General features: G+C 41.3%; 1 protein-coding gene across 1 annotated transcript in view; it reads left to right on the top strand.

Moving 5' to 3' along the window:
- Positions 1-14,245, top strand: part of rbm20 (RNA binding motif protein 20) — a 34,804-nt gene that overhangs the window by 14,823 nt on the left and 5,736 nt on the right. The window contains exons 2-5 of the mRNA XM_076171189.1: positions 7,517-8,549; positions 8,888-8,952; positions 9,353-9,462; positions 10,063-10,163. Of these exons, the coding sequence (XP_076027304.1) occupies positions 7,517-8,549; positions 8,888-8,952; positions 9,353-9,462; positions 10,063-10,163 (1,309 nt within the window). The remainder of the gene's footprint in view (positions 1-7,516; positions 8,550-8,887; positions 8,953-9,352; positions 9,463-10,062; positions 10,164-14,245) is intronic.

Consider the following 14,245-nt stretch of genomic DNA (forward strand, 5'->3'; position numbering starts at 1 on the left):
TCCTGCGGGGCTTACAGGAACTTATGGTGCCATCTAGTGGAGCAGAGGGGAAATACTGAGGACTGCAGTTTTCTTATTTAGTCATGCACAGAAACAGAAACACCCATATATATATATATATATATATATATAAGGCAAATATGAGCTTGCCGATATATTGGTCCGACTCTATTTAGTACAGCTTAGAATGCTAATGCTTAGAATAATTGTCATTATTACAGACTGTATTTTTATTTGGTAATGAATGGATTTGAAAAGTGTTAACAATTATTATTATTATTAGTAGTAGTAGTAGTAGTAGTTGTTGTCATAGTAAGCATAGGAGGAAATGACTGAGCATGAATATGGAACAATATGCAACTCATATCTTTTACTTTATTAATGATTTGATGAATTATTGTTTGTATTACAACTCTGATTCGTTGCCAGTTTGTTGATCATTTTCCAGTTCTTCACACAGTTCAGTTCAGTTATGTAATGTCATCACTTCATCTTCACCAACGATTACAACTACCAATGCAACTATCAATAAGATGTAAGGAGGATTTCACCAAGGAGACAAAGCTGTGGTTTCCTAATACTTACAAATACAAAATGGATAAATGAGGGGATATTCCCAAATCTACCGCTATCCTCTTCAGCTTTACTGCTTAGTTTCTTATTGAGCTAAAACATTATTGATTAAAGGATTCACTCACAAGTTATTATACATTTTAAAATATTTTTCTGGCGTAGACATGTGGTCTTAAAGAGCCGCGTTGTCTCACAGTGAACCCAGCAGATGGAGCAACTGTAAATCTGTCAGAGTGACACCCCGCTGTGAGCTGGTAGAGCAGCGTTCACATACAGCTGCTAAAATCCACACATGTGCAGCAAAACATGCAGACAGGAACAAGAAGCTGGGGGAGTTATGCTGGGGAAAGCAAATAGTTTTATTTTTAAGAACAGAATCTAATACATAGATGGATTTCTGTACGATGTTGTGTTCATGACTGGAACATTACACCACATGTTGGATAAGAGAATTAAAAGCTACAGAAAAGTATTCTTTGTTATAATAATAAACATAAAGGTTGTAAAATCATGTTTTTTGAAACTGAAAAAACAAAAAAATGTATTTGCCATGTATTTAGTTTTAATTCTGTTTCCATTGAACACATTTGTATTCAGCAGTAATTTTGTTTGTCACGCAGCATAAAGATCAATCAAAGATCAATATACAACACATATTCATATTCAATATTAAATACATTTTATTCAAATACATTCGATCACCTGAATGTGTCATGGTTCATTGATGTGCTTCTGCCTGAAGTCGTGGGCTGTGGTTTGTATTAGCAGGATAAATGATGAATGGTAATGATTGGTTATTTTTTTAACATGTCTTACTGTCTCCAGTCTTATTTTTGTCCTTCATCCGTGTTGGCTGATAGTCCGTGCTGATACTGGCTGCTCTGTGTCTCCTGTTGGCCTTGAGTCTTCAGTCATAGTCGTTGGGTAGTTTTCAGTCGTTTTGCAGGTTTAAGTTTTGAATGTGAGCTATCAAAGCTTAATGTGGTAAAAACCGTGGCTCCTGGGTTTAACAGCAGCACCTCGAGGGCCCCCTGTCCTTCCACACACACACACACACACACACACACACACACGTGACATTTCACTGCTTGTGCGTCCTCTGGCTGTGCGCTGGTGCAGGAGTCGGGGCTGCAGCTCAGAGTCAGACCTCAGGCTGTGATGCTGCTGCTGTGTTCTGGGCTCAGAGGGCAGAGACCAGCGTCGGCCTGAGCTGACGGCCAGACGTCACAACACACAGGAGGCGTGTGGACTTTAGCTCTGCTCCTCTTCACAGGTTGGTGCTTTTCTCCCAAAAAACCTCTTCAGGGTTAAAAGTGCAGTGTTTGAATGTGTGTGGGCTCCACCTTAAAGCCCTGAGCGGTGGGACATTAATGCGTTGCTACCTCTGATGAGACTCTGCAGACAGACTGGGCACATGTGGGTTGTTGTTTTGACTCTGGAGCTGATTTTGATCTTGGTGAAAGTGTGTGTGGCTTTATGTTTGTGAATACATTTCTCACACACTGTTATTGTTTGTGTCTGTACATCAGTGGAGCTCAAACTTTCTTGTCTCGTCCCTTTTTTATCTCCTCATGAGAGCTGAATCTTGACGCTTCTCTTAAAACTTAGCAGGACACATATAGCATTTAAATAATGTTCTTTACCGACTAGATCTTTGCTTGTGTTGCATGGAAACCTCTAATGTGCGTCTCTTTGGATAAAAGCATCTGCCAAATTTAAATGTAAATGTGTTCTATTTAAATCTATTTTTAAACTAAAACATCTGCAGGCGTACAAGTAAATCTACAGGAAACATCATTTGTCACTGTGCTGCTTTGACCTTGTATCTCTGAGTGACACTAACTGGATATTTGAGCCATTTTTCTGCGTTTTCTAGCTAGCTAGTCTGAGCTGCGTTAACGTGAGCGTGACTGTCAAGGACCAGCTGGTGGAAGCGCCGACGTTAGCTCTGTTTTGCTGCTTTTAATGACATTTTCATTTTGTAAAAAATTGTAATGTGCAATCTTCCTCTGGACATTTTCCCTGATAGCTGCTGGTGTAGCTCAGGAGTTTGAGTAAACTGCTGTAGAGTAAATACTTTGGTTTTGTAAAATATGTGTTTGCTTATTGTTCTGGCTCAAGCAGGAAATCAACACATTGTAAACACAATGTATTCATCTTTAGCAATTCAACGGCTTAATTATTTTTATCCTCATTTCGTCGTCTGTTCGTTCGTTTGTTAGCAGCTTTCCTTTGTTAGCAGCTTTACTCTTTAGTTCTGAACCGAGTCTATATGTATCCTGGTGGAAAGGTGGGACGAGTTCCAAGGAAGAACCAATTACATTTTGGTGTGGGATCAAGGAATTCTACAATGGAGTGGTTACAATCGTTTTTTATCTTTATTTGTATACATTTTTGTCAAGTTGTTCAAAAGCAAAGCACCAATCCAAGAGAGGGAAATCAAAAGACCATCAGTCGTGGGCAGTAGTAGTTGCACATCCATCACTTGTTGACTGTTATGCTGTGGTAAAAATATATGTGTGTGTCTGATGTCATAACCACAGAAGAAGGCGGTGGCATGTTATCACATTAGCATTCAGCGTCGCCTCCAATCATGAAGTTAACTTTGCCGCAGTAACTAGCCAGACTCTTTATCCAAGGACAGGTTGTCCAGTTATGTCTCACATTTGCCTTTTTCCTCATCAGACATTTTAGAGACTTAGTCCTGGACCATCAATGTCATCAAGCAGACAGCTGGAGCTAAGCTAGCACTAGACTAGCGTGAGCAAAATAGAACAAGACGTCACGTGATTCGACGTCACATGGAAAAGGCCTATTGGTGCAATTTGTATCTATATTTAGTGCACCAAAATATACGCAGGCATGGGGAGCATTGAGTTCTGTATAGTAACAAACAGGTTTAGAGCCATTAGCTGAGGTGATGCTAACATATGTGATTTATTTTTGATCGTATACAGATGGACACAAAAGTGTATGTACTGTATATAATGATGTTGTTAAAGTATAAATATAGTCTGGTAAGGTCCGTATGAGATACATGTAGAGGCTTGTTCAGCCCTGGTGGTGGTATGTGCTCTCTAGGTGCCTCTCTAGTTTGCCAGTGGAAGAGTTATAGGGTTAATGTTCATGTGTAATCGTTACCTTAGTTGAATTTTATTTCATTTCTTGTAAGTTAGGAATGAGTGTGCATGTTAATTAATCAGTGTGTGTGTGGGTGTGGGTGTGGGTGTGGGTGGGTGTGTGTTTTAGGATGGAGTAGAATGGCAGTGGACATGTTCAGTGTATTCGCACTCAAAAACAGCTGTAGCTTAGCTTCAAGAAAAATAGTTGTTCAATGTTCATAGTTTTGATTGGAACGGCGTGAATTAAGCATGGATATTACTAAACACATCTATCTATCTATCTATCTATCTATCTATCTATCTATCTATCTATCTATCTATCTATCTATCTATCTATCATCCATCTTCATTAACGTTTCGATGGCGTCATGTGTGGCCTTCCATATTTACTGCGTGTTAACCTTTTGCACAGACCCCTTCCACACCTGACTGCACTTTGATATATTCCATAGCTCCGTCACAATGTCCCTGTGAAGCTCCGGCTGCCCGAGAGGCCATTTGAGTCTATTAAGGGAAGCACATATCAGGATGGCAGGGGGCAGCTCCAGTATTTATAGACTTGAGTCATAAGCTGGAATGGTGTAAGTGTATATCTCTCCATCAGCATGCATGTTCACTTAAGTGTGTACAATCAGAAAGGAAACTGGATTCAAGTGTCCAGACTGAAGTAAATCCTATAATTACAAGTAAAGCCCACTTCAAGTGAGGGCTGGGAATGTGCAAGTGCACGAGCAGAGATGCTGTCATTGGTTTCACCATAACTGAATGTGAAAATAGAAATAGCTAAAAAAACATGTTGTGGCCCTAATGCTGCACTGTAACAGCATATTTTAGCTAACAGGATGAGAAATAGGACAAATAATTATTTATTCTTAAAAGTTCTTGTTTTTCTGTGAAAAAGAAATTCTACAAAGCAAGAAACTAATTTATTTTGAGATCTATTCGAGTGTGAGGACATTACAATTGACTTGTTTTGTTTTCTATATTTTTAATAAACTTTTTTTTTTTAAATAACAAAAACTTCTTTAAATGTTTGAAATTTCTCGATTTCTAGGAATTTTCCTATGGAATTATCAAACGTGTCCGATCATCACACACACTGCTAAACACAGATGCTGGCTTTTGGCTTTGTACTTGAGTGAGTAAGTGTCTAACCAGGTGTGTAACTTCAGACGCTACATGTTGATGTCAGCATGTTACAGAAGTTGGGGGTTAAGTTTTGACACAATTTTTAGCAGAAACTCTATTGTCACTATATTTCACTATAAAATCATAATGAAATAAAAAACTCTTTAATAGTTTAGCCCAACACTGCTTTGTAAATTGCTCAGCTTTGTTCTTTCTTGTTTACTTGTGGTAAGTTTTAGTCATGCAATGTTTGTGCTTTATTATAGTTTTTGAATTTCTTTGATAATTACTTGTGTTTCAGTGATGCAAATCATGTAAACGTACAGATCTGCTTTCAGGGCTTCTTTAAAGAATAATTTTATACCTCAGCGTGTGATCAGGGCTACATGTTTACAGCAGGCTTGTTTATAGCTCAGTAACCGGAATATGAGTGATGGTAATGATATGATGACTTTATGAAGTGGCAATGTCATGCTGAGACTGTATCACAACTCTAGAGGCTGGTAAAAACACGGACATGGAGGTGATAATCCTACACAACATGCATTAAGTCATAAAGGAAGATACGGACCATGAGTGTTGTAATTTATACCCACATGCACAGTACAAGCAGTGCAAGGTGTCTTAAGTCTGTTTTACTTTTTGGTGATTTTTAGCCACACTGTAAAAACTTTTTTTCACTGGAGGAGAAATGTTTACTAGTCAAAATCTTGACATTCCTAATAATGCAAATGTTCTCATCTTATGTGTCATTATGATTGATTGTAGTGTGTACGGTTTTAAAAACCCTCTTTTTTATTCTAAACAAGGTCAACACGTTAAGCTTTTGGCAACAAAATTGGTTTTTAAACCGTTCTTTGTTATTTTGTTGAATCAAGACAATTCTTGAAAAATCTGACAAAGGAATTCCAGAAACTATTACAAAAAAAAAGGAAACAATTGCAGAAAATAACATTTGATCCCCACTTCATAGAAAATTTATCCAAATCTGATGGATTCCTCCACTTGCTCGGTCAACAACAAGCAAAGGCTTTAAAAACATCCAAACGCTGCTCTTGGTGCGACACAAATGTCTAAAATAACATCAGCTTTAAGGGGGTGACTTAGCACGTTTGTAACCACATCGCAGCATTTCAGTCAGAAACATCAGCACTGACATTTCGGTGTCAAACTGTTTGGGGTGTCAGATGCTTAACATAGATGATGTGAGGAATAGTTGAGTAGACTATTTTTAACCAGCATGTGAGCACATTCATCAGAAACTGAAAGCACAGAGCAGACAGCCTGAGCTCCAGCAGGCGGCGTTGTTCTAAGTGGATGCTTCTGTCCCTCATGTACAGTACTGTCACTGAACCTTTCCCATTCCTGCCTGTATGTTGACTGTGTTCAGTACCCGGGTGTTCATCTTCCTCGCTTTGGTGTTGACTTCAGCCTCCAGTGGAATGAGTACAATGTTTGAACAGGTGTTTAGAAAGGATGGATAACCATCTTAGTCGGGTCAAGTCACTCTTATTGCTCAGTGAAGTTTGGGGATATTTTTGTATCTTTTAATTAATCTAATCGTTTTTTATTTGAGAAAAGAAAATGTTTCTTAACTGCTCATTCCATGATAGAGAAGCTACTACTAAGCTACCAGAACTAATTGTAACTAATGATTAATGGTAAGCTACTGTAAAACCTGTGGGTGGGCTGGATCAACACCATTGAGTTTAGAACTTCCGTAGCAATTGTTGGACTGAGGAAGGTAACCAGTGCTCTCTTGTTGGCACTGGTTACTTCCTCTGGGATGGCTGCACCCAACTGCTGGCCAGCTGTTGGTCAGCGGTCGACTCACTTGGCTGGGACTGAGTTGTGCAGCTGTGCGAAGAGGGGGAGCCGAGACCTTCAATGGAGGGCTTTGACTGATAACATGAAGTTTATGACCAGTAATGTAATCAAGTCTCTTTATGGAGTTCCATCAAACACACTCGAAAGTGATTGCAGAGCTGCCAATTCAGAATGTCTGAATAAGACTTCAGACATTCTGAATTGGCAGCTCTGCTGGTCTGGACCCTTCAGTCATGGGGCTTTGTGGGGCTTTAAAATCATGGAAAACAAGGATAATGAGGGAATTGGTCATCACCACCTTGGCTAAAACTGCCTGGTCTGAACCATGTTTAGGGTTTGCCTGAACATGTCAATATCATGATCTCTGTGGTATTGGGACTGCTGTTTCTGGATCAGGTCTCGGGTCTTGTTTCTGTTTACATGCATTGACTCGCCCAATGTACTGTATTTATTCATTCACAGTATATATGCCCCCCCCCCCCCCCCCCCCCCCCACACACACACACACACACACGCACACATTCATATTGACAAATGGGCTGTATCTTTTGCTGTATTATACAATTTCTTATTGGTATTTATTCTCTCCATTCTCCACTTCCTGTTGCACAACTGGCCATTTGTGGAGAATTGCGTTTCCCAAGGTTTGCTCCTTTTTTCTTAAACATTCTTTGGCAGTGTTTCCTCGTCTTCTTAAAGAGCTTTGTACTGGGTTTGGAGCCATTTATTGTGTGGGCCTATAAAGCCCTTTGAGACATGGCATGTGATATTGGGCCATGCAACTTTACTTGTTCTGACCTATCGTGCAGTAGACATCCCCATCATGCTTTGCGGGTGCTAACGGTGTAATTGTATTTCCTTTATAGCATCAATGCTCTGCCAGTGGAGGGCGGCGATAAGACGGGCCTCCAGCTTGGTGCCGGGCTACCAGGCAACATTCAAGCTGGACAGCAACAACAGAACCAGCAGCTCCTTCTGACTCCGGCCAGCCTTCAGCTTGCTCAGCTCCAGGCCCAGCTTACCCTCCATCGCCTCAAATTGGCTCAGGGGGGAAACGCCACCACTGCAGCCTCTGTCCTCAATCAGGTTCTCGCCAATGTGGCCATGTCCCAGCCCCTGTTGAACCAACTACGGACTTCGAGTATGGTTGGGAATCCGCAGGGCGCCTTCCCTGCTGGAGTGTTAGGTTTCCCTTCTCCGAATTCAGCCTTGGGTACCTTAGTGGGTGGGGGCTTCAACCAGAATCCTGGGAATGTGAGACTGAACCATTACGGTGGGGCAGGTGCAGGAGGGCAACAGGGCGGAGATTATGGCAAAAAATCAAGTTTTTCCTCTGATGCTGACAGGCGTCTACAGTACAACGTTACCGGAGCGACGTCTGCGTCATCGAGCAGTACAGGGGATGGACAGTACACTGAGATCAATACTCAGGCAAATAATACCAGCAATGTTGGCTTTCAGAGAGATTTCTATGGCCAGGATCTTCAGGCTGGATTCGGTGTTAATGAGCACAACATGAATGTTTATACCCCCACTGGACATAAGGAGCAATGGAAAAGCCCTGCTAACTTGAGCCACACTGGGAAGATGGATATGGCTCCCAACACTCCCACTGCATGGACAGCAGCAGGGCAGCCAATTCGCTCCAGAACAGAATTGTACAACCCGGAGGAACCCACACCTGACCCCAAGTTCCATCCCAGCGGTGGGGTCTCCTCGTTTGGTTCTGGCGGCACGCAGGGCTTTGTTGGCTACCAGCCGCTGCAGGGAAACGAGGACATCTTGCCCACAGGTACCAGGACCCTTCAGCCATACCAGCTCAATGATTACCACGCTGTCACTCCCTCCCACCTGCCACACCAGTGCAGCATCTGCGACAAGAAGGTCTACAACCTCAAGGTGAATGGATTAAAAGAAGATTCATTCAAAATTTCTCCTGCTATGAGTAGAATGTTTCATTACTAAAACAGTTGAATTTACAGCTAAAACTAAACACAATTCCAGATCGCTAATCAATCCTCAACCTCATTGGCACTCAAAATGGCCTTTTTGTGAACTTCTATGTTAAGCAGTAGCCACATCATAATGTTGTTGTCTCTTTAATTGCTCTCAGGCTGAGGTCTTATATCAGCAGTATGTCAGGGAGATTGAGGGAGGGTCTTTCAGATTGCCCCAGTGTGTCCAAGCTGTCTGCGTCTATGTTTGGACCGTGTGCTTATGCCTATGTGTGTTTTCAGGACTGGGACCAGCATGTGAAGGGAAAGCTACATCTGCAAAATCGGACGTTGTACGCAAACGAGGGGTGAGTTATGAGCGGCTATAAAAATAACTAGGCTGGTCTGATCACACCCTGTGACAGATGAAGACAGATGATATGTGGCTTCACACAGTTTAGTTCTACATTGATTTTCAAGCAGTTTTAAAAGTAAAGATGTGTCATTTTGATCGTTCTTAACCTGTGGACATTTCCTCAATCTCTTTCCAGCTGTGAGTGAATGTTCACTTGTTTGTTTTGGCAACGTGCAGGCCTTAATTTCTTTACATTCAAAGGAAATACCCCTCTTACATGTTGGGGTCATTTCATTTTACTTATTCCATATAAAGGTGTCTTAACGTCCCTATGAATATGAGCTCTGTCACAAGATACGAGCTAGCACAGCGGGTGAGAGGCAGCTAAAACTGGCCTCTTGTGGTTGTTGCAGAGCCGCGGTGGTGTCGTCCGGATCAGTTCACTACGCTGTCAGCAGGCCTGCCGATGGAGGGTTGAGCGCAGCGGGGACCAACTCCATGGTCTACTCTGCCGCAAGTCAAGGTGGGTCTAGCCATCCGTCACCTCCGCTGTCACCTCTGTCAGCCGAGGATGTTCCAGTGTTTCTGAGCGAGAGCAGAACTTGTGAAACCTTTGAGTCTAACAGAGTGATACATGGTTATTTTTAGAGTTGTTAGAGGTTAAGCGGGAACACGTTGGTATAGCTTGACACAGCGTATTCATGATGTGATGAATACGACCACCTATGAGCCTTTATTGTCACATATTTTGGGGATTAATGTTACATAGCTTTAACAAATGATTGTTTGGACTGATCTATCTTTAATTGATATGTTGTATGGTGGAATTTTGATACATTATAAATGAGTCAGATTTTGAGTAACACACTTTTGTGATAAGACTGATGTTAAGACTTTACAAGGTTATTAGAAATTTGCATACGTTGTTGCAAGCCTAAGATGAGTAGCAGACCTAACACACTACTTACCAGTCTTACCAACAGAGTAAGACATTCCTCCCCTCTACGCCACACTATGTGCGGTGGTATGTGTGGTGAAACAGGAGCTCAAGCACGGTATCCATGTTAACATAGTGACTGTATGGGATAAACTCTAAACCCCCAAATCTTCATTGTTTTCACAGATGTTTCGTCGGGAGCCAACGCATCATACTTACCCGCAGCAGCCATGAAGACTTATCCTACATCAGACGCTGGATTTACTTCTCACCAGCCCGGGTCAAAGGTCAGACAAATGTTTGTCTTTTCCTGGGGAGGATTACCTTTTCCCCTCCTGGTATAAGTCACACAGAATGCTACTGATATATGAACATGGCCCCAGAGCGTGATACGTTTGTTACGGCTCTCTTGTTTCATGGTCATTCATGGAGCACAGTATGCACACAAGCATTTAATTAAGGTTACACTGCATGTTTAGTGTCCGATGTCAGCACAATGTCATGAATGGACTCACCGGGCTCTGTGTGTGCTTGATACTCTTCAGCCTGTCACATGAGGTCATCACCGGAGAACATGTGCTGAGAATTCATCAATATGTTTATTCTTATAAATGCTTAATGATTATTTAATCTCTAGATATACAGGTGGGTAGATTAACAACTACGGATTTCAGAATTGATACGGAATTTTGGAATTTAAGATTTTTGCCTTTTTGCCTAAAAACAAGAGCACATCTGTCACATCTTATTTATTTAACAAAGGTTTTGCTTTACAACATGATGTTGTAAAGTACCAAATGAAATTTAAACTTACCTAAATGAAATCTTTATAGACAAATTATGCGACACAAAATAATAAAGGGCTGCTACATATTTAAACTATTAACGGCTGTGAAGGTGGTAAACAAACCTCAAACCCCAGGTAAAACTGGATCTCTTGATGTCAGATTCTATAAGATTGTTGCACATACAATCTGTAAAGTAAAGTTGTGACACAAACGTCTTCTGGAAGCTGAGCTGTACCTGTAATGAAGGTGACTGTTTGTGCTCCACTTTGTGTTTGGCAATTAATTGGGAGGATCCCTCAGGACGGATCTGTGGCTGCTCTGCGCCTGGCAGTCCGTCTGGCTGCTGCTCAATGGCTGAGCAGCAGCAGCTGTTGATGTGCGGCCGTGGTGACGGCAGCTTCCTGCTCACACAGGCCACAGGATGATGAGCGAGCTGAGTCCCGGCACACGGAAGGCAAATCCACACTGGGGCCGAGCAAGACACTTTCCACACACTCAGACATTAACTGTGCATGACTATAATAGAAATCCGCTCGTTCAAGCCTGTAGGAAAATGCTTTTATTCCTACAGGCTGATTTGTGTTTTTATTTTATTTTATTTTATTTTGTGTTATTACTATTGCATATTTCGGAACGGAGCAAATTAAGGCAAAATAACCAAAACAAAAACAGAAGATAAAAACCTCGCTATTTGTTTTGGTTGTGTGTACCTATTTGAATTGATTATACTTTATTTATTGACTTATATTACTTTTTATCTGTACCACAACTTTAAACAAGCGTACTTTGTCGGTAGGATACAGAAAGTAAGCAAAATAGACAAAAGCTCAAATATCTTTACTTTAATTACTACCACATGTTTCATGACATTTTATTTGTGAACTTGTTTTGTTTTAATTACTTATTTGATCACTTTTGTGCGTGCGTGCGAGGCTTCTCATTGTCCCACTGGGAAATAGTGATTTGCTAAGTGAGCTAATGTTAGCAGCTATAAACACACACCTGTCTGAGCACAGCAGGTGGGATTTTATAGTTTGTGAAGCCCCCTGCTGATGAAAGACATGCACACGCACAAACACACACGCATAGAAGTATACAAATTGAAAAAATGTGTAAAAGAGGATAAACTTGTGGATTATGTAGAAACATGCAAGCATGCCGTATACACACACACACATACACACTTCATGCATGCTGTGCTAGAAGTGACCCAGCAGCTTCTTGGGAAAACAAAGCTCACACAAATAAACAGAGGTCACAGCTAAGAGCTGCAGGGACAGAGACCTGAGAGACCCTCTCTCTGTCAGCTGGGGGTGTAATGTTACAGATGGTAAAGTGATCCCAGGGATGGGCGTGTGAGCGGAGAAACGGTGAAAGCAGACCGACCGTCTCCCAGGATCCTCCATCAAAGATCCTGCTTTAATACAAACAAACAGACGAGGCTCCAGCTGGTGTCTGTCAGCGAGCTGTCAGGGTTCACGCCCCTCGCACCTTCTGGTTCTGTTGGTGGATCAAAGTGAACTCAGAGTGGACCAGAGTGTGAAGTGATGGAGATGTGCTTCAGGTGTTTTTGATGTTTGATGAGGTGAATCATATTTACTGAACTTTCAATGATAAATGCGCAGCATTTTGTATCTTTAACATCATAAATATGAACAGAACTCACAGCTGAAACCAGCAGAGCAGCTAGAAGTTTTCGTGATTTACACTTGAACTTATCTAACATGATTTTAATAATCATTTATAATGTATGAAAGCTTTGACGTTTCTATCAAGTTTGCCAACAACAAACCCAATGAAATGCCAATCACAGCAGAGTGTGAGGCGTTCAGTGACAAGAGGAAGATTTCTCTCTAAGGTTCATTTATATTTCATAGATTCTCAGAGTGAAATATAACATCTTTAGATTTCTTTTTCTCTTGAAATTTCCCCAGACATTCTTTTATTTTCTAGATTTTCCTTGAATCCAGAAATGAAGAATATTGTGTAAAGTTGTGTGTAGTTTTTAAAATATTTATTTAAAGAATTTGTCCTGCATGGATTTTTGAAACGTTTCATTTTTCAAACACAAAGTTAGCTGATTGGTAAACAATTCTAGATCACACAAGCTAAATTGTGTCTTGAGTAGGATTTTTTAATGTGTCACTTTAGGTGTTGTTGATTTTATTTTCAGGGGGAATTCTTCTGAAATGCTCTTAAACTGTGAAAGCTGGTTTCTAATATCTGCTGTGCTGTATTTGGACGTTGGCGCAGGCTAACGAGGCTCTGACACTGTACCCGTGTCAACACAGTCCGGGTGCTGTCGTGTAACTCCGTGCCGCTCTTTGCGGTTAACACAAATGGCTCCTGTTGGCAGTCTGAGCCAAAGCTGAGGACGAGTTGGACGCTGCGCTCAAAGGGCCTTAGCTTTTTATCACACAGCACATTTTACAGGTCAAGCAGCAACAAACGCAGGCAGCAAAGGCAGAGACTCTTCGTCATATTCCAGGGACATAAATGGCCTATTCCCGGACCTGTTTATTGGGCTCAGCCTACATTTAACCTTTACGTATTCTGGTGGCCACGATGCTGCTGTGGAGCTGTTAATAGAATTATCACTCCTCCGTCTTAAGCTGTCAAAGTTACTCTGCAGGCCAAAAACCATTAAGTTGTGCCACAAACAATCCAGTAATCTAGCAACTAGGAGATAAGGCTTTGGTCTGACCACAACAAATGTGTAGATCAGGGGTGTCAGTACAGGGGCTGGAGCAGTAAAATCATGGCATAATAAGCTATTATTGGATGTAAATGGACAACTCCAAGTTTTCTCTTTGTTTTAAGATACTTTATTACTCGTCATTTTAGAAGAAAAAATACATGTTGAAAATGTTTACATTTAATGAACTATGTTACTAACTAACCTGAAATGTCTTATTGTCTTTAGAAAAACAAGTGCAATAATAAACAATAATAACAATACAGTTTATTTATCTAGAAATGATCTTTGTCTTGTTCATATGGATTTGCGATGTCACTGCAGTTTCTCCAGCAGCCCCCCCCCCCCCCCTCCTCCTTTCTTGGCTCACACACATGATAGACAGTTCCATGTGTGGGACAGACTGGGATCCTAATTCCTGTTGACCGACAGTCAGAGTCTCTGTTTTGACAGGGCATTTGTTCAGGGAAAACCAAACACTAACACACACTTCACAGTGGCTCCAGTATCCTCCAACTGCCAGAGGAGGAAGAAAGCAGGACGATGTTTTAAAGCTGAAGTCAGGGGGGAAATAAGGTTCAGTATCAGGGGCAAACATCATTTTACATTGTTTACAACTTAATGCAGTTGCAATCACCATGAATGTTGTATACTTACTCTACTTAGAGCAGCTTTCACCAAGGCTGATCAGGTTTTCCACTCAGCATGTGGTCTCTTCACTTATATGCTTCCAGTCTTTGTGCTAAACTGGAGCTGAGCTTCCATCTGACTGTGGGGTTAACACTCGTCTGTCTGTCGTCGCTGTAACACCATCACGTCGGCCCAGTTGTCACGTTGTCTCACTCCCTGAAATGGTTCACCTCATTATGTTTATGAATCGCTCCAT

Source organism: Genypterus blacodes, unplaced genomic scaffold (genome assembly GCF_046128005.1).
Source record: "Genypterus blacodes isolate CSIRO-AG114 ecotype Tasmania unplaced genomic scaffold, CSIRO-AGI_Gbla_v1 ptg000240l_1, whole genome shotgun sequence".
In the NCBI taxonomy this organism is placed as follows: Eukaryota; Metazoa; Chordata; class Actinopteri; order Ophidiiformes; family Ophidiidae; genus Genypterus; species Genypterus blacodes.